At 54.9% G+C, this 22,229-nt stretch overlaps 9 protein-coding genes across 9 annotated transcripts; 6 read left to right on the top strand and 3 right to left on the bottom strand.

The window, feature by feature from the left end:
- Nucleotides 1-1,036: 1,036 nt before the first annotated feature.
- Nucleotides 1,037-2,205, top strand: CTAM01_01517 (uncharacterized protein; the record flags this gene model as incomplete). Its single annotated transcript, XM_060517559.1, has 4 exons — nt 1,037-1,233; nt 1,340-1,809; nt 1,880-2,108; nt 2,169-2,205. 4 exons carry the CDS (start codon nt 1,037-1,039, stop codon nt 2,203-2,205), a joined length of 933 nt encoding a protein of 310 aa, XP_060388020.1.
- A 2,560-nt stretch (nt 2,206-4,765) lies between these two features.
- On the bottom strand, nt 4,766-6,556 carry CTAM01_01516 (PCI domain-containing protein; the record flags this gene model as incomplete). Its single annotated transcript, XM_060517558.1, has 6 exons — nt 4,766-4,849; nt 5,038-5,449; nt 5,507-5,568; nt 5,622-5,847; nt 5,896-6,185; nt 6,251-6,556. 6 exons carry the CDS (start codon nt 6,554-6,556, stop codon nt 4,766-4,768), a joined length of 1,380 nt encoding a protein of 459 aa, XP_060388019.1.
- A 1,165-nt stretch (nt 6,557-7,721) lies between these two features.
- CTAM01_01515 (60S ribosomal protein L20) lies at nt 7,722-8,300 on the top strand (the record flags this gene model as incomplete). Its single annotated transcript, XM_060517557.1, has 3 exons — nt 7,722-7,832; nt 7,898-8,074; nt 8,142-8,300. The coding sequence occupies 3 exons, from the start codon at nt 7,722-7,724 to the stop codon at nt 8,298-8,300; spliced, it is 447 nt and encodes a 148-aa protein (XP_060388018.1).
- Nucleotides 8,301-9,253: 953 nt separating this feature from the next.
- CTAM01_01514 (fungal specific transcription factor domain-containing protein) lies at nt 9,254-12,053 on the bottom strand (the record flags this gene model as incomplete). The annotated part of the gene is made up of 2 exons (XM_060517556.1): nt 9,254-10,897; nt 10,956-12,053. The coding sequence occupies 2 exons, from the start codon at nt 12,051-12,053 to the stop codon at nt 9,254-9,256; spliced, it is 2,742 nt and encodes a 913-aa protein (XP_060388017.1).
- A 1,315-nt stretch (nt 12,054-13,368) lies between these two features.
- On the top strand, nt 13,369-14,124 carry CTAM01_01513 (acetyltransferase; the record flags this gene model as incomplete). The annotated part of the gene is made up of 1 exon (XM_060517555.1): nt 13,369-14,124. One exon carries the CDS (start codon nt 13,369-13,371, stop codon nt 14,122-14,124), a length of 756 nt encoding a protein of 251 aa, XP_060388016.1.
- A 651-nt stretch (nt 14,125-14,775) lies between these two features.
- On the top strand, nt 14,776-15,362 carry CTAM01_01512 (uncharacterized protein; the record flags this gene model as incomplete). The annotated part of the gene is made up of 2 exons (XM_060517554.1): nt 14,776-14,845; nt 14,944-15,362. The coding sequence occupies 2 exons, from the start codon at nt 14,776-14,778 to the stop codon at nt 15,360-15,362; spliced, it is 489 nt and encodes a 162-aa protein (XP_060388015.1).
- A 321-nt stretch (nt 15,363-15,683) lies between these two features.
- Nucleotides 15,684-15,995, top strand: CTAM01_01511 (uncharacterized protein; the record flags this gene model as incomplete). The annotated part of the gene is made up of 1 exon (XM_060517553.1): nt 15,684-15,995. The coding sequence occupies one exon, from the start codon at nt 15,684-15,686 to the stop codon at nt 15,993-15,995; it is 312 nt and encodes a 103-aa protein (XP_060388014.1).
- A 1,428-nt stretch (nt 15,996-17,423) lies between these two features.
- On the top strand, nt 17,424-20,188 carry CTAM01_01510 (uncharacterized protein; the record flags this gene model as incomplete). Its single annotated transcript, XM_060517552.1, has 4 exons — nt 17,424-17,509; nt 18,122-18,341; nt 18,427-18,514; nt 18,573-20,188. 4 exons carry the CDS (start codon nt 17,424-17,426, stop codon nt 20,186-20,188), a joined length of 2,010 nt encoding a protein of 669 aa, XP_060388013.1.
- A 377-nt stretch (nt 20,189-20,565) lies between these two features.
- CTAM01_01509 (uncharacterized protein) lies at nt 20,566-21,774 on the bottom strand (the record flags this gene model as incomplete). Its single annotated transcript, XM_060517551.1, has 1 exon — nt 20,566-21,774. The coding sequence occupies one exon, from the start codon at nt 21,772-21,774 to the stop codon at nt 20,566-20,568; it is 1,209 nt and encodes a 402-aa protein (XP_060388012.1).
- Between the last annotated feature and the right edge of the window lie 455 nt (nt 21,775-22,229).

The raw sequence follows: 22,229 nt of genomic DNA, 5'->3' as shown, positions 1-22,229 counted from the left end.
GAAGCTTGGACGCGGCCACGCCGTCTCAACGTGGATCATTTCAGGCTGTTTCCCACTGTTCCAGGCACCTAGGCAGCTTTCGTGTGAAGTGTGAATCGTCGGCGCACCACAGATGTGTGCTCGGCAGCCCGCAAACTCCCGGACAGAGGTACTCTTTGGGCCATTGAGTCACCGCGGAGTGACCTGTCGACAGGAGCGAGGGAATCATCCAGCCCCCTTGACTTGAGCACAGTGGCACCGAACCAAATGCACCAAAGCCAACGCAAGCTTGCACACACACTCTCCTTTTTTTTTTTTTGGCACTGGCTGCTTAAGTTGTTCCCCCTGCGGATGGCTTGGACATGGCGCGGTTTTAGAACCGGGTTCGGCCTGGTATCCAGTGCCTGCCAGTGTCCGCCAGCTTTCCCAACAGTGCCACCACAGAGGCAGCCAAGCAAAACCCCGGCGCACCACCCACTTTCCCATCAGCGAAGTACCCTGCTGGCGTGCACGTGATATCGCATCCGAGGCGTGTGTCCCTCAGACCCACCGACGCGTTCCCCTTGATCCCCCTGACGCGTCCAATGAGGACGTTCTCACCACTTTTTTTTTTTCAGTCCGCCCCCCTCTCCCCCAAGCACAGAGTCTCGGTGCCATCCTGTTCAAAAGCAGCCGGTGTAAGGCAATCACTGCAACGTACTTCAAGTAGGGGAGGGATCTTGGGGGACCGTGCCAGGAAATCAGGCTGTATATATTAGAATCCCATCGCCCATCCACCATGAGTTTCTCTCGAGTTCTCTCTCTCTTCTGTATTCACGCATCTCGGAAACGGCGCCTTAGGTAGGTCAAACCCATTTTCCCATGAGAATCAATCTTTCGGTCCATCTCATAGTCATCGATAATCAATTATTCCATCCATCACCTACTCTTTCCATCACTTGAAATTTTCTCTCCGACGACGTTCCTTAGGCATCCGAGCTGTGATATCTTCGGTTCGAATTCCGTTTCTTTTAATCGGTAAACACCATCCCAGCCATTCCGGAAACCATCAGCCAAAATGTTCAGCAGACGCTACGAACCATCACAGACTGTGAACAAGAGCTTCTCAAAGAGCCACAAGGCATCTAAATCCAGCTCATCATTCAGCAAATCCAGCGGCGTTTCGAAACATCGCCATGAATCCCGCCACAGCCGAAGGCCATTAACTGCCACTACGACCACGAGTACTGCTACCGAGGATACTTCCATGAGCAAGTGAGTCTTCAACACATTCATTTACTCTGCAGTCTCCATCGAAACCCATGCATGTCGCTTGAGAGAAACGTGAACCAGACACTAACAGAACCCTCCCTAAAACCAGCAACCTCACCTCCGCAATCGTAACCCTCGTCGTCGGCACGGAACAGCGCCTCTTCGCCGCCCACGAAGATGTCCTCTGCGCATCGCCCTTTTTCCAAAACGCCCTCCGCGCCAACCTATACGGCAGCCCCGCCGACGTCGTCGGCTCCCCGGCCTCCGTAGCCTCCTCCTCGTCCGCCCCGACCAAGCGCATCGCCCTCCCCGACGAGGAGCCCGAGATCTTCTCGTCCGTGCTGGAGTACCTCTACAAGGGCGACTACTACCCGCGCTTGGTGCACAACAAGCGCCGTAACTCGTGGGAGATTGAGGCCCTCAGCAGCAACGGAGAAAACGGCCGCGGCGGCGTCGAGTCGACCGTATACCACCACGGCGTCGACGGCGATTTGCTCAAGGACACGGTGATTTACTGCGCTGCGGAGAAGTACGGTCTCGAGGAGCTCAAGAGGGTTTCGCTGAGGAAGCAGGGTCTTCGTAAGTTCATTTCTCAGTAATATTCTACCTCCATTACTATGCAACACTCTGCTAACAGATGGCCTTTAAGAATCCGGCATCCAGTGCAGCACCATCCTGGCGTCGGCCCGATACGCCTATGCCAACACGCCCGACAGCGACTCGAAGCTGCGGGCGCACTACCTCGCGCTCATCATCCGCAGCCGAAGCACCTTTAAGCGGAGCGGCACGATGCAGCTGGAGATGTACAACGGCGGCACCCCGCTCTTCTTTGACCTCTTTGTCGCGCTTTGCAACCACGTCGACGACATCTCGACCGTGTAAGTAGGCCCTCGAAAGTGAAGTGACAAATAACGAATCCGTTGCTAATCGATATTCAGAAACTCTCCTCGCACACCCCGTGGTGGCCGTTTTTAAGGGGCACAGCCTCACTCTTTTCCCATTTCCTACACCTTGAATCTTCTCATCTCAGCCAAGGACGAATGAATACCCGGCTCATCATAACTAATGACTTTACGTTCTCACGCAATCTTGCCTTCCATTTCTTTTCTCGTCTACTTTTTACTTTGTTTCACCGTTGATTGTCGCTGAAACGGGCGATTTGAAGCCTGCTGGACTCGCAAAACCCGCAAAATACCATAAACATCAGGGCGTTTGAAAACCCATCCCACTGGATAGGGATGGTCACGGCGTTTGGGTACAACATTTTGTATTATTTCTGCAAATTTTCCTGGCATCTCTTGCTCGACTTCTTGACTTCTCACGAGAAACCCTTGTACATTTATCTCTTACTTTTGGCGAGACGAGAACCCCATGAGAGGCGGACAATCTCGAGAGACGGTTTCTTTCGAGGCAGGAAAACCTGTCTCTTGTTCGTCTTCCGTATAGAGGCGACTGAGGAATACGAGACCCGGATGCTCTGGGTGCAACAGAGCGAAAAGAACGAGATGAGAGACGGGAGAAATTTGGGACAGATTGCGTCTTCTGCGAAAGAGATCGACATCATTAACTGTAAAATTATCATTCTTCACACTCGCTTTCTAGTTTCTGCAAATCTACAGGAGTTGATGCTGTGAATCTCGAGCCTTTTTCCCAATGGAAATGAAGATATCCCGTCGTTGCGATATTCACAAAATCCAACGAGTGATTTGATGGCCATCTTCTGATATCTCCAACTTCCTCCTGGGTTCTGAAACATAACCAACACGACCTACCGAAGTTTTCGACCATGAGCAAAAGTCCTACGTGAATACTCGTGAATGCTCAAGGCACCCGAATTCACAGGCCCCGATCCGGGGCGAACTATCCCTGCCTATGTCAACCCCATCCACCGCCCCCCGGTAGAGTGTCCCGGTTCCTGGTCCGCCCGCCGCGGCGACCAGGCTCGCCTAGCGTAGCGGCCGTGTTTTCGGATACTTTGCCCCTCTTCGAGCTGTGAGTCATATTGGTAGTGTCACCGAGGCTGACTCTTAGCAACACTATCACCGATTCACGCACGACACAACAGCCCAACTCAACCCCACCCCTCGCCGGGAACACAACACACATACTTTCAGACCCCAGCTTTTGTCTTTTTTGCTTCTCCTGAATTACCTTATCACGCTACTTATGCAAGCACTTAAACTAAAGTCAACCACCAGGGACCCCCTCTTTGCTTACTTTGATAGGCTGCTCGTACTGGTGGGTGTGCTTGTGAGACGTTAGTCATTGTTCCGTCTTTCCTGCCCGTGTCGTGCTTGAGTCGCCATATGAGGGTACTTTTCTCCAAAGGGAGGACTGGAGGTGGAGATGGATGTGAGCCAGAGGTGTGCGTGGAGCTGCATTCTGAAATGTGGTACGGCAGATGCTCCATCTGGTAGTTGTTTTCTACATACTGAGTGATGTTGTTTGACTGTTGGTCCGTGGCCGCAGGTAACTGGTGTGATTGCAATTTTGTAAATACTTCTATGCGCCCATGCGTGATAGACTTTCGCTGAATTACAAGCTCAACGTGGTGTCACACGTACATAAGGTAGGTATGAGACAGATAGATGGCCGGTGAAATCGGAAAACCTTTCCATATGCATCAAACAGTGGATGTTGTTTTCAAAGTGCGAAGGATGGAATTTCCTTTATTTCATTCATTGAAGACCAGTCTCATAGTACCTTACTTAGGTAGGTATCGTCTCCAAACGGCCACTAGGCCAAGCATGCTTGCTTGAGGTGGGAAGCCGCAAGTCCATCCCCATCGCACCTGCCTACCTTACCTTCCCAGTCCCAAACCTTCATCTGATAACTTATCATTCCCATCCATCCGGGTCCCGAGTGGACTACACACAGAAAAGAAGTCCATATAGACCCCATCAACTCCATTCTCGTCACCAGCACAGCAGGCGCCCCCCTAGGTCGGGGGGTCAGGTCAAACTGTGGCGTGGGTGGTGGAATTGGTTAATGGTCGACATCAATCATATACGCCAACCAGCCTACTCGACGATAGGCTCAGCGCATACGAGTTACCCGAGTTCGAATCCCGGAATGAGCACCATAAAATTCCCCAGCATGAGCACCAAGAGATGTAGCCCCCAGTCCAGCACCGGGGGGGTGAACTCTTTTGTGGTTTTCGATCTTTTACTATGATTATGTAACCAAGCATTGGAACAATAGAAGCAATCTTCTGAGTGTCAATGTATTGATTTGGGTCTACTGATTGATCCCAACAGACGGCGTCGAGATAGACTTTGCTTTTTTAATTGCCCGGTATCACTAAGATACTCATGCATCCATCTTCCTCGCACCAATGCATGCTGCTAGGTTTCCTCGCACCTTATACGAGGCCGTTAAGTTCAGCGACCCCGTGTCGCCGATGCCTATTGGGTCAAATATCTTCTCGGTGCTTTTGTGCGCACGATGGTGTGGTACCAAGGCTGTATTATCTCAAGTCATCTTTGGGCCGGTCGAAAGTCTCATGCGGTCGGAGTCCCCACCCCACCATCCTCGTCTAAACCCCTGTTCCGGGGAACGCCCCGTTCTTGGAGAGGACGACGATGCCGCGCTCGCGGGCGATGTAGCCCTTCATGAGGTTCTGCAGATAATTGGATGATTAGTCATGTACTTGTGAATGAGGGGTTACTATGGAATTTTGCCTGAGTAGCGAGCTTTTGTGGCAGCCGCCACGACACCGGATTCCCTTGAGCACGCAAGGTCGGTCCCGTGATGATGTTGCCTACTAGGCAACCCCAAACGCACGACAAAAGAAAAGCTGCCACGTACCTTGTAAATCATGTTTGCCAGCAGGCACTCAACCTCGTCTGGGTCAACAGTTTCCTGGCTACCAAGGCTGATAGCAGCTGTAAACTCGGCGACTGGGACTCTAGTCCGACGAACGGGAGCGGTGCCGGCTTCCTTCGCCTCTTCGAAGCCACCGGCGACAAAGACTTTGCGTAATAGGTTGCGCAGGGCAATATCGCGACCGCGCTCCAACGTAAGGTAGATTCTGCGGCGGACGAACTCCTCTTCGCCTTTTTGTAGAGCTAGGTCAAAGTTGCGCAAGTCGCCCTTGCGGATGCACTGCGACAGTGGGAGAAAGAGTTTTTGCAGCCGCGGGTAGGGCTCAAGGAGTTTGCTGCTGGGTAGGGTATGTGTGGTGAGGAGATGGCATGGGATTAGATAGGTGAGAATTCTCCTGTGATGGTTGTTAGTGGTTGGGGATGATGACTTGGGATGTGTCGAGAGTACTTACTCTTGGTTGCTCTTCGCATCTTTATGACACAGGGACCATGCCTCTGTGAGGTGCTTTTCGGCCTGGATTTCGTTAGATTCGTAATTGAGAACTGGACTTCTCTCAGTAATCGTACCTCAACATAGTTCTCCTCCAAGAAGAAGAGCACGCCCTCGTAATACTTGAATGTCACCCGCTGTGACTTGGGGAATGCTTCCAGGGGCGGCATGTCTCCACGGTTCGTGGACAACGCCTTCAGGATTGTCCGACTCAGACTTGCCGAGTTGAGTTTGAAGTAAGTCTTGAAGAGCAAGTTGATGATGTAGTAAATAGCCCACTTTCTTGATTCTTCGAGAGGTGCTCTGTACACAGTTAGGCCTAGCCAAGAGCATTTGGGTTTGTCGACATACCTATCGCTCAGACACAGAGTGAATATACGCTTGAGCTGCTGCTCGCAGTCGCGCAGCTGCTTTTGCTTCTCCAAGTCCGGATCGTAGTCGTCAGCAAGCTCCATTGCGTCAGCAGTGGCATCGGTGGTGCTCCGCTCTTCGTCTGAGCTGATGGCGAAGAGTCGCAAATGCTTGCCAGCAAGGTAGAGGCACGGAATTGTCCACGCCTCGAAGCCATAATTAGTGTAGCCTCGGATGAGAGCGGTGGTGAATTCCTTCCAAGACTCATACACCTTGGTCCATGATGAAGACTGTTGCTGGTGTTAGTGGTGAAACTGAAGAAAGGGGATGGGAAGCGTATTGCGCGAGAGCTCACCCTACCTCCAGCAGCGGAGTCGCCCTCTACTTTGAGGATCTCGCCAATGGCTTTCCAGTACGCTGTGTAAACTTCTACCCAGCCCGTAGTCTCCTCATGGTCGAGCTTGAATTTCTTAGATCCCGAGCCCCGACCGAGGAGCATGTACTTGATGTCACTCTTGGCTTCTTGGACGTTGGTGCTCAGATAGATGGACTGTAGCTTGTCCGGCTTGTTGACTGGACTGAATGGCTGAAGTGTCTGCGCAAGAGAGTACCCAGACCGAGTCTTGTAGGCATTGCGGAACTCTTCAAACAGAGGCTCCATTCTGTCTATTTGAGCCCTGGTCGAGGTTGAAGGGCGGGTGAGTGAGTTAAGTGGTGGAAGAGCCGAAGGGCTGAAGAGCGAAGGCTCTGAAGACTCTTGCTGGAACTTGACGCAAATTCAGCCAGATAAAGCCTGCTAAAATGGATTCAAAGGCAATCTGCCTGCCAGACTTATGATGAAAGCGATCCCCGTCTAACATCAGCCAGCAAATGTAGTTGTCTTTGTGATGCTGTTGCTCAACCGGGGGCGGTCTGCGCTGTGATTGGTCAAAATCCAGTGACTTTGGGATTCGCCAAAGGCAGCTCCTCCCTCTGACCTTTCTGGTGGACATCGACTGTTTTGCGCCTGACAATCAAGGCAGGAATGCATTGACAGACCTTCTCGAAAAACTGGGCGATCTGAGGTGGACCCCCACCAGCCGCAACAGGGTGGGGTCCGGTCGCTTAGGAAAGTGTGGCGCTGACACATAGGGTTCTCGCCCTTTTTTGCATTTACCCAACTTTTTTGTTTTCCCATTCGGCTTCAGACCCAGCAGCAACCACCACGATATCGGATAATCGACGACCATCGGCCAGCTCTTCAAAGTAAGTCACCAATTACTCAAGTTCGCGGGGGATCTTCAGTTTCTAACAAATTATTCAAGATGGGTAAGCACAATTCCTCTCTCCTCGCTTGGATCTGGATCTTGGATGCGAATGCTTGCTGCGAATTTTTCGAACCCCGACCGCGACGAACAAACTTTTCCAAGGTTACTTGAGACATCACGAAGATGTCGCAGTATGGCACGACAGCAATAGCACGCCTGCTTCATGGATTCATCAACACCGACTGCCATCAGCTCGCATATCAAGCGAGACTATAGCACACTACCAAACGACGAATGGGTCAGGGCTTGGTTTGGGAGGAACAGGAAAGAGGGGAATGAGCGCAAGACCTGGCATGACCTCACGACGCAACGCGATTCTGCCCTCCCGTCCGAACCCGACCGACCGGAAAATTCGCAGCAGCTCGAAATGACACAGCTATTCGCATCCTTGAATCCAGAGATTGTGTGGCCCCAGGACGACGCATAACTGATTATTTTGCTATAGGTCGTCTTTCGGAATACGAGGTCATTGGGCGCCACTTGCCCACCGAGTCCAACCCGACTCCCGCGTTGTACCGCATGACCATCTTCGCTCCCAATGTCACGGTTGCGAAGTCCCGTTACTGGTACTTCTTGCGTGGCCTGAAGAAGGTCAAGAAGGCCACCGGTGAGATCGTCAGCGTCAAGGAGGTACGTCAGAGAAGACTCGATTTCCCAGAAGCACTGCAGGCAGAGACTGACTCTGTACGCTACAGATCCAGGAGAAGCACCCCCTCAAGGTCAAGAACTTCGGTGTCTGGCTCCGCTACGACTCCCGCTCCGGCACCCACAACATGTACAAGGAGTACCGCGAGATGTCCCGCACCGACGCCGTCGAGGCTCTCTACTCCGACATGGCCGCCCGCCACCGTGCCCGCTTCAGGTCCATCCACGTATGTGCCCTCACGTCGAATATCTCGCCCGGAAAGCCGAAACCCCCACTAACAAAGTCTCCAACAGATCCTCAAGGTCGTCGAGCTCGAGAAGGGCGACGATGTCAAGCGCCCTTACATCAAGCAGCTCATCACCAAGGGCCTCAGCTTCCCCCTCCCCCACCGCGTCTCCAAGCTCAACAACCAGAAGATCTTCAGCGCGAAGCGTCCCACCACCTTCGCATAAAGTGTTGGCTGTTGTGCGGCGTTGTTTCTCTGGTTTTCGACAAATGGAGGGGTGGGCTACTACTACTTGGCAGGTGTTCACTAGGTCTATGGAACTATCACGTGCATTTGCTCTCTGAAGGCGGGGGCCACCAAAAGAAATGAAATCAATTCAAAACATCATCTTTTCGCGAGCATGGCCAAAAAAGCAGCAGGGGAGGGAGGGGAAACCTTACTCAAACCGCCCTTTTGATAGATGGACGAATGATACCTGAGTACGAAGCTGTGAATTACGACTTCTTGATGAGACGATGCGGTTTACCTTTAGATCTGCTCGGCCAGAAGAGGGATGTCAAGACGTCCGGTTTCGTCTACGTAGACAAATGCCAACTCACCCTGCGTCGGTTGTCAAAATTTTCTGATTGCCAGTGATGTGATGCCTGCATGTCTTCAACTGTTCGTAACGTAGAGTGCTCTCACTTGGCATCTACCTTTTTCTTTCCCAGCTGCTCCCAAATGCGAAAGCACATGCAACCCACCTGAGCATGACGTAACCTCTATAATATCGTGGTGATTAGTTGTTCACGTTCTAGTGTCCAGTGACATATCACTCTCATGATGTGAAGGCCCGGCAACAAGCCCCGTTCACTTACATTATATGCTTACTTCGAAGTCGACATACCTTATCTTGAAGCTCTGCCCGCTTGTCTGGAACAGGAGTCATCAAGTTGTCGAGAATCATTCACTCATTTAATCAAGCCCAAGTACAATGAATTTCATTTGAGAGTCTAGATTCCTCTTCCATTCTCCAGTATTGATGGGCGTGATTCGTCATCCCTATCGTACAGCATCACCATTTCATTTCTTCCTTTCCTTTTTCCTTATTATACACCACACTTGCGCGTCAGTTCATTTGGGTATCCCATACACCTCCTCGTCCTCCTCTTGTGATTACCTTAGTCACTCAAACTGAAATCACCCGTCGTCCCCAGGTGACCTCTCCATATTCGCATCAACGACAAACTCGTCCCACGAACTCGGATCCCACCCAAAGTCTCCAGCATCCATCTGGATCCCGAAATGCGCAATCAGGTCCTGCGGGTTACTAAACAGCGGCGTTCCTCCAAACATGGCCATGTCCTCCGGCGTCAGCCCGAACGGCGGGTTCATGGGCGCCGACGTTGACGGAGGCAGTGATGTCGCGGGCATCCCGGCCGCCGCCGCTATCGACGGGTCAACCGCCATCGGCGTGGGACCACCCAAACCGACTGTGTTTGTCGTCGCGAAAGGCATACTCGTGGGAGGCAGTATGGAGCCGCCTCCTTGCCAAGCAGCAGCGGCAGCGGTGTTACCGCCGATACGGTCTGTCCTGAAAGCTGGGTGTAATGTTCCCATACTCACACCGTGGCCTCCCACCGCCGCCGCGGCGGCAAATGATGGCTCCTGAACACCCATGACATCCACGTCTCCATAGCCATCATCATCACCATCCTCATCGTCATCATCCTCCTCCTCCTCCTCTTCCTCATGCTGCGGCACCTCCACCGTCCTCCTCGCAGCCCCCTTCTGCTCCGTCGCCGCCGCCGCCGCCGCAGCAGTCACAGGCGCCCCCCTCCCACCATCACCCAACTTCAACGCCCCCATCATAGCCTCCGCTCTCGCAGCCCTCGCCCGTCTCAAAAGCTTCTTCAGCGGCCTCCACAGCGTGCCCCGCCTCGTATCCGCGATCCGCTCCCTCATCCCGTGGAAGTTCCGATCCACCACGCGCCACGCCCTCTCCACCAGCTCCCCGCGCGTCTGCACGCACAGCTCCGCCAGCGCGACGGCGAGCGGGTGCCACTGCACGTAGCTGTCGATCCACCACCCGAACCGCTCGCGGTAGGTCGCGGAGCTATACTCGACCAGCTCGATCGTGTTCACCGCCGTGCGGAGCATCGTCTCCCGCGCGACGCGGGGCTTCGCCGTCGCCGTGGAGGCGCGCGGTGTGAAGGGATATTGTGCAGATAACCACATTTTGAGAATGATGATGCGCACCGTCACGGCGGCGTGGTTGGCGGGTAGGTGCCGGGTGTCCTGGTCTTCGTCGTCGCCGCCGCCGCCACCGCCACCAGAGCCATCGCCGTCCGATGCAGGTGTTTTGGCCGGCGCGGTGCCAAAGAGCGCTTCGAGACGCTGCGCGTGCGCCATAATCTCATCCTCTGACGTCGTCGGCTCCGGCGTGCCGTCGTTGTCGAGCGCAAGCTGCGGGTGCCGCGGCCGCAGGTTGCCAAAGATGCCCGACGACATGCTCGTGCACAGGCAAAACGTCATCTCGGTCGGGCCCGTCCTGTCCTCGAGCGGATCCGTCGTCCCGGGGCCGAAGTCGTCGTCGTCGAGGTTGAAAGGCAGGCGGGTGTTGTAGGACTGCCGCGGGATGGCGGCGTCGGTGCCGCGGTCCTCGGCGGCGCGGATGTCGAGGACGACAATCATCCACCACAGCCGGCGGCGCATCTCGGCCTCGAAGGGCGGGAGAGGGGGGTTGACGCCGTCGCGGTGAAGGTGGAGGGCCTGGGCGAGGCGGACGACGAGGGGGATGAGGGCCCATGAGGCACGGCTGGCGTTGTGTGAGCGGAGGAAGCACTGTGAGATGGTTAGATCTTGAACCGGATTTGATATGAACGTGACTGAAGAGACTTACCACGTAGTAAGTCAGCGCTTGAAGGGTCCGAATCTCAGTGCTGTTGAGATAATCCGCCTTGTGAAGCGCCCTCTCAACGCCCTCCCGGTACCTCTGCGCGAGCACGCTCCTCTCCTCCCCCAAGTTCCTCAGACAAGCCTCGTTTGTCAAGCTGGTGACGGCACCATAGTACATGGAAAAGAATAAGGCCTCCGTCGCATCATCGATGTGCTTATTCACAGCGTTCGCGAACCCTTCCAGCTCGACAGAGACCGTCGGCCGGTGAATGACCTTGAACGCCGGATCGACGTTGGAGAAGAAGATGCCGCACATGTACATGATGTGATCCCGCGGCGGGTGCCTCAGCGGCTCGTCCCCGCCCGTGACGAAGCTGGAGATGAGCCCAGACAGCGCGGGAGGCGTCTGGCCCTTATTGGCGGTGGATGACTCGGGGCTCGTCGTGCTGTGCTGATGCTGCTGGCCCTGACCTCCTGGCTCCTCATCGTCGGACCCTTCGCTGTCGGAGGGCTGGTCCAAGGCCTGTCTCATGCCCTCGACCTCTTGGCACAGATTCTCCCAGAACTCGGCGCTCATGTAGTTGGTCGGCGGGGCAGGCTGGGAGTCCCACCCCGCTCCGGGCGGCGACGGCTCCGCGTCATTCATGCCCGAGACCGAGTCGCCACCAAGACCCCTTCGGCCCGTCGCCGCCGATATGGAATGCGGCGTCGATGAGACGGCAGCCGTGAGCAAGGCCGCAGGGGGCACCGCTCCTCCCGCCGAGCCGGTTGGGGTCCCGCTACCGCCGCCCCTGACGACTCCATCCACGTTACCAGAGTCAACTTTGCTGACGATGCTCTCCAGACGGGTGATGCGATTCAGCAGCTCGTTCTGCCTCCCCTGGCGCGGCTTGCGGTTCCGCTTCCGGGAGGGGAAGACGCAGTCGAGGTCGGAGCGCTCGCACTGCTTGCACCGAGGCTGTAGCTTATCGCATTTGATCTTGCGATGGCGGCAGTTTGCGCAGCTGAGCTGTTGTTTGCTGGTGCCGCTGTTGCCAGGAGCGGCGGTGTTCTGGTCGGATTGTTGTCGGGCTGCGGTCGCCGATGATGCCGGCGGTGTCATTGTCTAGTAGGGGATTTTTTTAGTATGAGTGGAAGGTGGTGTGGGTGAGTATGAGTGACGGGTGTGTGAGCGACCCTGACGTGAGTGAAGCTCAAGTGAAGCTCAGGGTGTGTGAGAGGTGTGTGGATGGTCTTTGCTGACGTTGACGATTTTGAGGGTTTCCCCGCTAGGCCTCTCGCGCTTGCATTCCTTGTAAGTTAAGAGCGAACGGGCGATCAACGTGCTTGTAACTCCTAAGCCCGGGCTGACGTTCGTCCGCCGTCTACGGAGTAGATAGTTAGGTTTTCATCCAGATTAAAAAGGCGGGGGAAAGGTGTAAAGAAGAGGTAATAATTGATAAGAAAAACTATTCCGCGAATCGGTTTCCGGGATTCTGGGGTTTTCGCTTGATGATGTCGTTCTGCGCTGTGAGCAAAACAGGATGAGCTGTGGGTGAGACGAGATAGGTAGAAGCGCCGGGGGGGGATATACCTATGAGGATTTGGGCTGTAGCCTGTGTGGTTCCCCACTGCACTGTTCCCCCGATCTGCGTTCAGATGCAAAATTTCCCAGGGGTTGCCCGAAACCACCTTACCACCCCGCTGCAGCAGGCGTAAGAAAAAACCTTAAAAAACAAGACTAATAGCTGCCGACCACTTGAACGGGTAGATTTACGTAGAAATGACTGATATGTCAGCACGTCTGTACTCGTAGGATCACACATACATGAGTAGTCGTGATTTGCTCGGTCTCGCTAGAGATGGAGGTCTGGCTACCTTTGGTTAAGATAAAGTTTCCCGCCCGGTATCTTGCCGCGATTAGGAGAGAATTTGACAGACCACCTGGATATCGCGGATCGTGATTACAGTTTGGGTTTCTTGCATTCTGCCCGATGGGAGCGCCAAGTCTATTCAGGAGACGAACAAAGACCTGGACCGTCAAAATCGGCGCGGCGCGGCGCTCGGAAGACCGCCGATTGCGAGCCTGATAAATTTGCGGAACTATCCGTCCCCCGGCCAGGCCTCGTCGTATTTAGTCGTATTTTCGATCAGAGATATTCGTACGCCAAAACGGCAATGCTGAAAGAGTAATAGCGCGCTTGCTTACTATACTCTGGGGGTCCCTCACTCTTAGGATAAACAGTCACCCAACTGAGGGCCCGTTGAGATGACTCAAACCCAGAAATTTTCCGTGAAAATGTTACAGACGAAGAAATAGAAAATGAAGTCATGCAAAGAGATAACAAAACACATACAAACTTGGCTCTTTGTTAAGCCCGGTACCAAAGATTGAAGAAACATTCAACGAAAGGAAACAAGGGAAACAAAAAGAAAACATGCCCGAAATGGATAATGAACACCTAGACTTCATCACGGTGAATACCACCCTCCCAACCCTCCCCCTCCCCCTTCTCGCCACGCGCAAGCCCGTCCTCACCGAGCGTCTCATCCTCAAGCCCGTCAGCCAAGACGACCTGCCCGCCCTGCACGCTATGCGCTCCCAGCCTGAGGTCATGAGGTGGGCCGTCGCCGGCCGCCCCGACGCGGACCTCGACGAGACGCAGGCCTGGCTGGACCACAACCTCCCGCCCAACGACGCGCACAACTACAACTTCACCATCTGCCTCCGCTCGACGGGTGAATTCGTCGGCCTCGGCGGCGTCAAGCGCATCGGCCCCAGCAGTCCCGGCCTGCCCGGCAGCGAGCTGGGCTGGCCCGAGATCGGATACCTCTTCTGCAAAGAGGCCTGGGGCAAAGGGTACGCCACCGAGTTCCTGCGGGGCTTCGTCGACGCGTGGTGGTCCCTGCCCCGCTCCGCTGCGCCTGCGCTCCGGGTTGAGAAGAGCGTCGTCGGGGAGGAGACCCGGCCGTCCCAGGAGCAGCCCGGGTCCGAGTCCCTGTCCGAGGTGAACGGGGCGGCCGTGGTGGCGGTGGGGGAGATTCTCACCGCCGTGACGGAGCTGGACAACTTGCCCAGCCAGAAAGTCTTGGACAAGACGGGCTTCCAAAAGCTCAAGGTCTGGACGGAACGCGATGAAAAGACGCAGGAGACGACGACGCTTGTCGGCTATGGCATCGAGGCGCCGAAATAGGAAAAACCCCAACCGCAATACGATAATCGGAACGGAACACTGAAGATGAAAGAGGAAAATGTGGGAGAGCAAGGAAATTCACCACTGACCATGCGTCGTTCGATTAAACCGCCCACCCATCCCTGGGCTCTTTGCGGCGTTCAGCTCCAGATGGGTGCGTTGCCGCAAAACCTTGTTGGTCTACCTTATTTAAGTTGGCCAAGATTTTTTTTTTGGGAGGCTCGGCACCACCTCAACATGGGGCATGCCCGGGTTTTCTAGCTCTCGAATGGAATTGAGAGCGCCGTAATGATGGGGCCAGCCAGTACGGCGCGGAGGTCGCAACGAGGACGGCATCGGACACGCGAGACTCGGGGTGGAGAACACAGCTTCGGACAATTTGTGTCGTCCGTGATTCCTCCGATCTCATCGGGGCTAGCACCGCCGATGTTTCCCGGACTCCTTCTCCGGTATATATTGGTACAGATGACGCCAAAAAGTTAAATGCATCTCATCATACAATAGAATCATATAGAGAGACGCTACAGACGAAATCACACATTGCCTCATTCGTGCCGACCCGATCTCAAGTATTGCCGTCGCAACACAGTCACTGTCGTCATCCCTACCACACCAACAACTACTACCCAAGAAAAGACCACCGAAACCACCATGTCGCAACTCGGAATGGCCAACACCATTGCCACTGCTACTGGCGTCCTCGGGTGCGCATGGTGGGCAGGTTAGCAACTTCTCTTCCCCCTTCACCCGCGGGCTCCCACTCTTTCTCTCCGTGCCATCATCAGCGTGAACGACGTCAATTGCTGACTTTTAGTCTAGGCGCGGCGGCATCATTATCCATGTTCAGCATCCCCGCCATTCTCCAAACCAGCGCCGAGCCAGGTCATGCACTGAAGCTGTGGCAACACATATTTTTGAACGGCGCGTCGACCGGCCCAAAAGTAGCGCTCGCCGTTACGCTCTCGCTGGCCTACTCTGCATACGATCGCTACGACCAGGGTGTTGCGTGGAAGCCGTTTGTTGCCGCTGGAGCTTTGAGTCTCGCCATCGTGCCCTATACCATTATCTTCATGTCGTCAACGAACAATGCGCTCATGGCCGGTGCACGGGGCATCGCAACGCTGGGTCTGTCCGAGACCACAGATTTGTTGAAGAGGTGGCAGGCACTCAACGCCGTAAGAAGCATCATTTCCCTTGCGGGCGCCGCTATCGGTCTGTGGTATACTGCTTTCCAATGAGCGTGAAAGGGTTTGATTCTATCCAAGACGTATCAATCGTTTCTGTATAGACAGGGAACCGAGGCGACGGAACGGCGACAGATTCATGTAAGATAAAGATAGTGCTCGAGGTGTGCCGACCAGGCAGATGGTAGGCAGCCAGTGCAACAACAGGTGGTCATCCCATTCCCGTTGGTTGCTGCAGTGTCAGGAAGTGGTAGAAATGGCACTTGGTCGACGCAATGTACAACAGCCGGTCCCTGCAAGCCTTGTTCGTAATCTTTCGCCTTGTGCTCACCGCCAGATCACTGTCCCAAAACCTTGGCTGCAACTGCATCATACATGGCTGCTGCAACAATTAGAATTAGATGGACACGCAGAGTCACCACGGTAAGCCAGGGTAAAGACACTATGCCATGTATTCGTAAGGATGTACAATGCACGGCCGCGGATCACTTTCCGGTTGCTAGCAGCGTTTCTGGAAGTCTGGAAGATAGGGCGAGGGTAACGAAAAGATTGGGTGGATTGTCGAACCGCATCTCTGGTGTTTTGCAAATGCGCTCGCCGGGTTCCAGCCTGTCGGGGAAGCAAATTGGTCGCGGCGTAGGTGGACATGGTGACGCTGTCTTGGAGGTTAGTGAGTCTAGAGTCTAGGAAAAGTAGCTTCTCAGAAGTCGTGTGGTGGAGGGCCGGGGAAAGAGATGAGATGGAGCAGAATTCGACCAGCTTAATGGCGTGTGGCTGGGCAGTTCCTCTTCAGCGTCTGCTGGTTCCCTTTGGCCTTTAACTCTCTTGATTTCCGTATGAAGAGTTCAAGAACAGACGGGACAGCCTGTCGGGTTGCCTCTGGAATAGAGGGTTGCGTGGCTAGGGCCGGCTGGCGGCTGAGCGGGCACCAGCCTCCGCAACAAGGCACATCGCAGCTGGGCATGTCCAGCAGACGGCTCACCTGGGCAGACTTTCAGGCTGCATCCTGGGGGCCGAGGGAACTGGGCATCGGCATCCATCGCTTTCGACGGGCCTCTTTGGTCATCTGGATCATCTGGATAGTTGGGTCCGTTTTGCTGCCCAGCCTCACTTTGCCTTATCTTCTGGAGCCTGGAAGGTAAAGTCAGGAGTATGGATGCCAAATCATGTTGATCAGCTGGTGGGGAGTCGGGGACGCGATGGTCGAGATATTAGGCGTAACCTCGGGAGTTGAACCCAAAACGACGACAGAGTATGGATGCATCGAGATGCCGTGGGATGGTGGTGGTGACTGGTAAGAGAGAATGTGTGTGTGTGTGTGAGAGGTAAGGTAGCTGGTCAGGAATGTGTGCCTATGCAAGTCAGAGGGGGTGGAGCGGTGATGTTCCCAACTAGCGGTCGTGAAGAGGTGAGATTATCATGGGGAAAAAAGGTACATCGTGAGAAATGGAAGTTACAGGAAGAAGGCACCCTAAGGCGGTACGTACCCGACGGTTAGAGATGCGCGGAAGCCAGGTGGGAGGGGAAAGGTACTTGCAGACACAGCTCAACCACGTAGGTAAGACATGTACTTTTCGAAAGGCAGCCGACGGTCCGGCCCAAATTTGTCCCCGCAAGGGAAGCTGCGCCAGGGTGCACGTGTCAGCCCAACAGCCAAACGTTTTCCCTGTTTGATCGCTATTCTTACCTGCCACTGCCTTGCCTGCCTTGTCCTTCCCGGTCTTGCGCAGCGCTGCTGCATGTACCGCAGTACGGCGCAGACTTAGTTATTGAGCGGAAGCTGTGAAAGAGCCCGGCTACGTAAGGTAAGAACAACCAGGCGGATCCATTGCTTCCCGCAGCTCGGTTCTGCCTGACGGGATGGAAAGTCCATGTCCAAGGGTAGGCAAGGTAAGTTGGTAAGGTATGTACTTCCTCCCTCGAGTCCCTTCCTTCCTTCCCCCTGGTCCCCCGTCCATCTCACCACAAAAACAATGTACCTAGAGCCCCAGAGCGGCGGCGACCTTGAACCCCCCAAAAAATGCCCATCCGTCCCATCGTGCGTGCGTCTTTGACCCCTCCCACCCCCCCCCCCCCCTCCCAGCAACAACAAGGCCCAAGTACCCTGCCCACCTCATGTTGCAGTCCGAGTACTTTAGTTACATCATCAGCTCACTGCCCGCCCGATCGTCCATCAACCAGCTGCACCGCACTCTCCCGTCGTCGCTTTCGACTCTCGCTCGACCTTGGATTGTGTTTCTTACACACATTCATCCCCTTCATCCACGCTTCACACCCACTAGTCCTCGACCCGGATATTTCTCTCCTGCCACCGGCTGCACTCGCGCGCACCCTCTCGCTCCTCTGGCGCGCATATTGACCGAGTCCTCATCCTGCGCCTACCAGCCTCGACTTGCATCCGCACGTATCCATCCGGCTTTGACTCACGGCTTGGCTTCAGCCTACTTCTGCCTCGCATCTCTCTCTTTCACACTCTCTCGTATGACGATGCTGTGGCGGCGGCCCGCACCCAAAGTACCTTGAGTTATTAGTAGCCGTTGAACCCTCAACTCAACCTTGCCCGCGCTCGCAGTCTTACGCTAGCAGCCTGAACTCTTCTCGAGCCTTTCAATATCAACCGAACTGGACGATAACTTGCGCTCCAAGTCGTTCATAATCCAAACGCCAGCTCGCTCCAGTCACTGCCTGCGAAGCCAAAGCCCTTTGCTTGTCAGCAGCACACGCCACCAAAACCGTTATATTTCTCCATCCCGTCCAATCTCCACACTTTTGTCCCGGACATTCCTGCCCACAAAAACGCACCGTTGATGTAGACTTCGGCCCCGAATGGCGACGGCGACTGCAGAGGCCGACTCCAAAGAGTCCTCTGCTCATCCTCATCCTCAACCTCAGCCGCAACCTCAACCGCAGGCCCAGACACAGGCTCAGAACCCCGATCCAAAGCCATCCTCCCCTTATGGTTATCTCTTCGGCCCAGACAAGGCTCCAACACCGATTCTCGATGCTCTCCTTCGCGCTATCGCCCAACATATTGTACGTCTGCGACAAACCCTGGCTTCCTCCACCTCGCTTCCACCCACCCATGGCCAAATACTAACTGAACCCCGCCTTTCTATAGATTCGCGATATTGGCGATAGACATGTTCAAGCCTTGACCCCCCAAAAGCTGGCAGCCTTCTATAAGGCCGTTGGTGGTAACTATGACTGTAAGCCTGAATGCTCAACCTGTGCAAGGCACTCCATGCTGACGGCTCGTCGCCATAGCCCTATTTGTCGATATGCCATTTCCCGCCATATCCTACATTTGGCAGGTCACCGGCTGCCAGCACTCCATGCAGCCCTCCGACAACGACTTCGACGCCCCTTCCGTCCCAGCCTTGACCCTTCGTGGCTTCGTTCGATGGGAGTCGATCGAGATACTGCTGAGCCCCGAGGAACACGTACCTTTCATCCAGCAGGCCGTCAAGAGCTGGAACCTGAAGCATCCCGAGACGGGCGAACCCTTCCCCCCAGATCTACCCGCAGATGCACTGCCCAGCGAGCCAGACGCCGGAATCGAGAAATGGCACAAGAAATGCGCTGAAAAACTGAGGAAGGCAGCAGTGCCAGACGAGGAGCCGGCATCACCAAAGACTGCCCCTGCTCGCCCAGCAGAAAGAGACGAGCCGAGAGTGAAGGCAGCATACGTGCACGTCCGAAATCCCTACCCGCCCAAGGGATCACCGAAGCCCTCACCTCCGCCTCGTGGTCCTCAGGCAGACTACTTCGTTCCGCCAGGCCGACCACCAGTTGCTTACAGCCATGTTCCTGGGGGTCACGCCGCGAATCGGTACCCCCCATCTCGCCTCAATATTCCCCAGAGGACCCCAGACCAAGATCGATTCCGAGGACAGAACTCTCCTGACGACCGTCGACGCCGTAGCTTTTCCGACTACCCGTCTCCTCCACAGGATCCGCACGCCAACCCTGAGCACTTGCATCCCAATCGACCGCCCATGCAACCCCGCCGACACAGCCAGCCTCGACACTATTCTTCGTCCTCAACGTCTGATTCCGAGGACGCGGCGAGTCCGCGATCTAAACGTCGCCCTCATACACATCATTCAAACGAGCCGCCACCACCCGGTTTCCGTCGTATGGGCGCTCCCTCGATACCCCAGCCGCCACCTGTCACTCGTGTACATCGTGCGGAATTAAGACCAGAGGATGCAAGGCGTCGTAGTATTCCAGTCGTAGATGGCATCAGGGAAAAAATCAGCGAGAAAGTGGCGTCCATTCTTCCCACTGGACGATCACCAGAAAGACATCGAAGCACCTCCGGTCGTCGAAGCGATCCACCATCTCGCCGAAGCCGAGAGCACTTGCCTTCATCTAGGCTCAACCGCAGTTGGCCCGATATTGCATCGGAGGACTCGGAAGCTTCAGACTCGGAAGAAGAGCGCCGCCGCCGATTCAAAGCCCGAGAACGTAGGGAACTGGAAGAAAGAGAGCAACGGGAAAGGGAGAGAGCTAGAGAGAGAGATCGCGGTCGAGAGCGAGACCGTAGACGCGAAAGAGAAAGAGAAAGAGACCGTGACAGAGACCCAGAACGCGAGCGTGACCGTGACCGCGTCGTGAACTGGGAGAGAGAAGAAGATATGGAGGCTCGTAAGCGAAGGGAACGGCCGGTCGTGCGGCCTGAAGCGACACGCCGAACGAGTAGCCATGCGGATGTGGACCGCATGCGAGGAAGGCCTGAGCCTCCATGGGATCCTCGGGATCCTCGCGATCGGGAACTGAGAGATGATAGAGATAGAAAGCGATGGAGAGAGCGCGGGGGAAGCCCGGTCATCTCTGGCGTTGGGGGGCGACAATACCCAGCTCCGCCGATGCGGAACTAATTCCATCATGAGGCGCACTGGGTTTAGCGGGTTGTTTTGAGCGATTTGATAAGTTTTGAATTTCGGATGGGTAATTCAGTTGGCATAACGGCATTTCCACTTCCACGTATGTACGTACACCTGGCTCCTCTACCGAAAGAGTGCACACAGGGCAATGAGACATGATATCACTACATCGGCTCGCGATTTGTAACATTATTCTGGTTGATCAACATAGGTGACAGCTTAGGTACACATACAAGACGCCTATGCCATTCTGGCGTTATTTCCACTGCCTTCCCAATGCCATCACTTCATCATCACCCCCTTCATCTCCAAGCAAATTCAGTTCCTTCCGTCAATAAAAGCCCTTTGAATCAGATACCTTTCCGTTCCAATCATTGATAGTTGCGACGGGGGATTCCAGTCATGTACTTGAGCTTGGAGGTCCACTCAACACCAGTGGGAGGCCAGGTAGGCTCCGAAACGTAGTCTCCATCGTCCTTATCGGCGTCGGGCATATCCGAGTCGTGACTGTCGTAGTCAGGCTCATCTTCAGCCTCCTCAAGCTCAGTCTCTCCATCCTCCTCCATGTTATCAGAGTTCTCGGGAGGCATGTCCCACGAGAGAAACGCCGAAAGGGGTTCACTGCGATGAACCGGGCCTGGAATCGAGGACTGCATGTTACCATGGGTTGAATCGTTGCTGCTCTCGGAGACGTCGCTGACATGTCCATGGTCGGTGCTCAGGCTCGATGACGAAGGATGAACATGACCCGCATCCGACGACTCGTCGCCCTCGGAGACGTCGCCATAATTGCCAGGGTGCGGGCTCATGCTCATCGGCGAAGGATACGCATCGCCGGGGCCCGACTCACTGCTGCTGTCGGAGACGTCGTCGTCATCGCCACCGTCGGAGCTCATGAAGACGTCGCTCGCGTCAAAGAGCTGCTTGTTCTTCTCGTTTTCGCGGACAAGGGCGCGGAACTCCTTCTTAAGGCGGTTGCGTCTCTTGCGCCGGGCGATGGCGTTGTCGTTCTCGTCGTCGTCGGTCCAGTCTGAGCAGCCGGCGAGGGGGGAGAGCTCGCGGCTCACTTTTCTGTCTTTGAGCTGCTGGCTGTTCTTTCCCTCTTGCTTCTTCGACTTTTGCGCAAGCTGAGACTGGGACTCAGTCTGGGTCTCGGTCTGAGTCTTGGTATGAGTCTTGGTATGAGTACCATTTTCATGCTCCGCAAGCTTCTTCAGGAATGTGTCGATGTCCTTGATGAAGACTTGAAAGTCTCCCAGCTTGTGCCGGTCCTCGAGCCTCGCGGGGGCGATCTCCTTGCCTGCGCCGGTGAAGATCAAGGGATTTTCGATGGACGTGCGGATTTTCTTCTCCGAGTCTTGAGGTCCTCCTCCTCCTCCTCCTCCGTTGGTTCGGCTGCGACTGCGGGCTTGGCGGCGGGCGACGCGGGCGTGGTAGGGGCACTTCTCGCCGTCGCGGGTGACGATTCCGTCTTCCTCCTGGCAGAGGGGTGAGGCCGAGCCTTGGGCGCACTTGTGGTAGAACAGGGCGTTGAGGACACAGCCGCAGGCTGTGTAGTATTTGTAGACGCGGCGACACATCTTGGGCTATTGGTATTCGTATACTGCAGTAATTTTGTCAAAGGGCGAGGGGTACTATTTGGTAAATCAAAACAACTTTTTTGCCCTTGACTTTGACTGCCTGGTTTCGTATGCTGATCCTGTATCGTTTTTTACAGAACGTTTCGTGGGGAGGCAAAGTGTTTCGTTTTTTGCTGAAGTGAACAAAGTGGATAAGGTAAACAAGGTGAAGGTATCGTGAGCAAAGGCCGAGGTGAATGCTGGCAAAACCTAGTAGTTGTGAGCTACTTCCCTTTTTGGAAATAATACTTCTTTCCACACCTGGAAACGACTGACCTTGGATTCGGAAAAGACTGGCTGACCAAGAATAAGGTGAAAGAATGGCGGCAGTGAATCACACTTTGTCGATTTACCCTCGAAGCAACTGGTTCACCTTTAGGCTGGGGCTTGGATCACCACTCGCCTTTTTTGAAGGT

The sequence above is a fragment of the Colletotrichum tamarilloi genome, assembly GCF_030869305.1.
Source record: "Colletotrichum tamarilloi strain Tom-12 chromosome Unknown Scaffold_3.1, whole genome shotgun sequence".
NCBI classification, from domain to species: Eukaryota; Fungi; Ascomycota; class Sordariomycetes; order Glomerellales; family Glomerellaceae; genus Colletotrichum; species Colletotrichum tamarilloi.
This window is presented reverse-complemented; position numbering and strand designations above follow the sequence as displayed.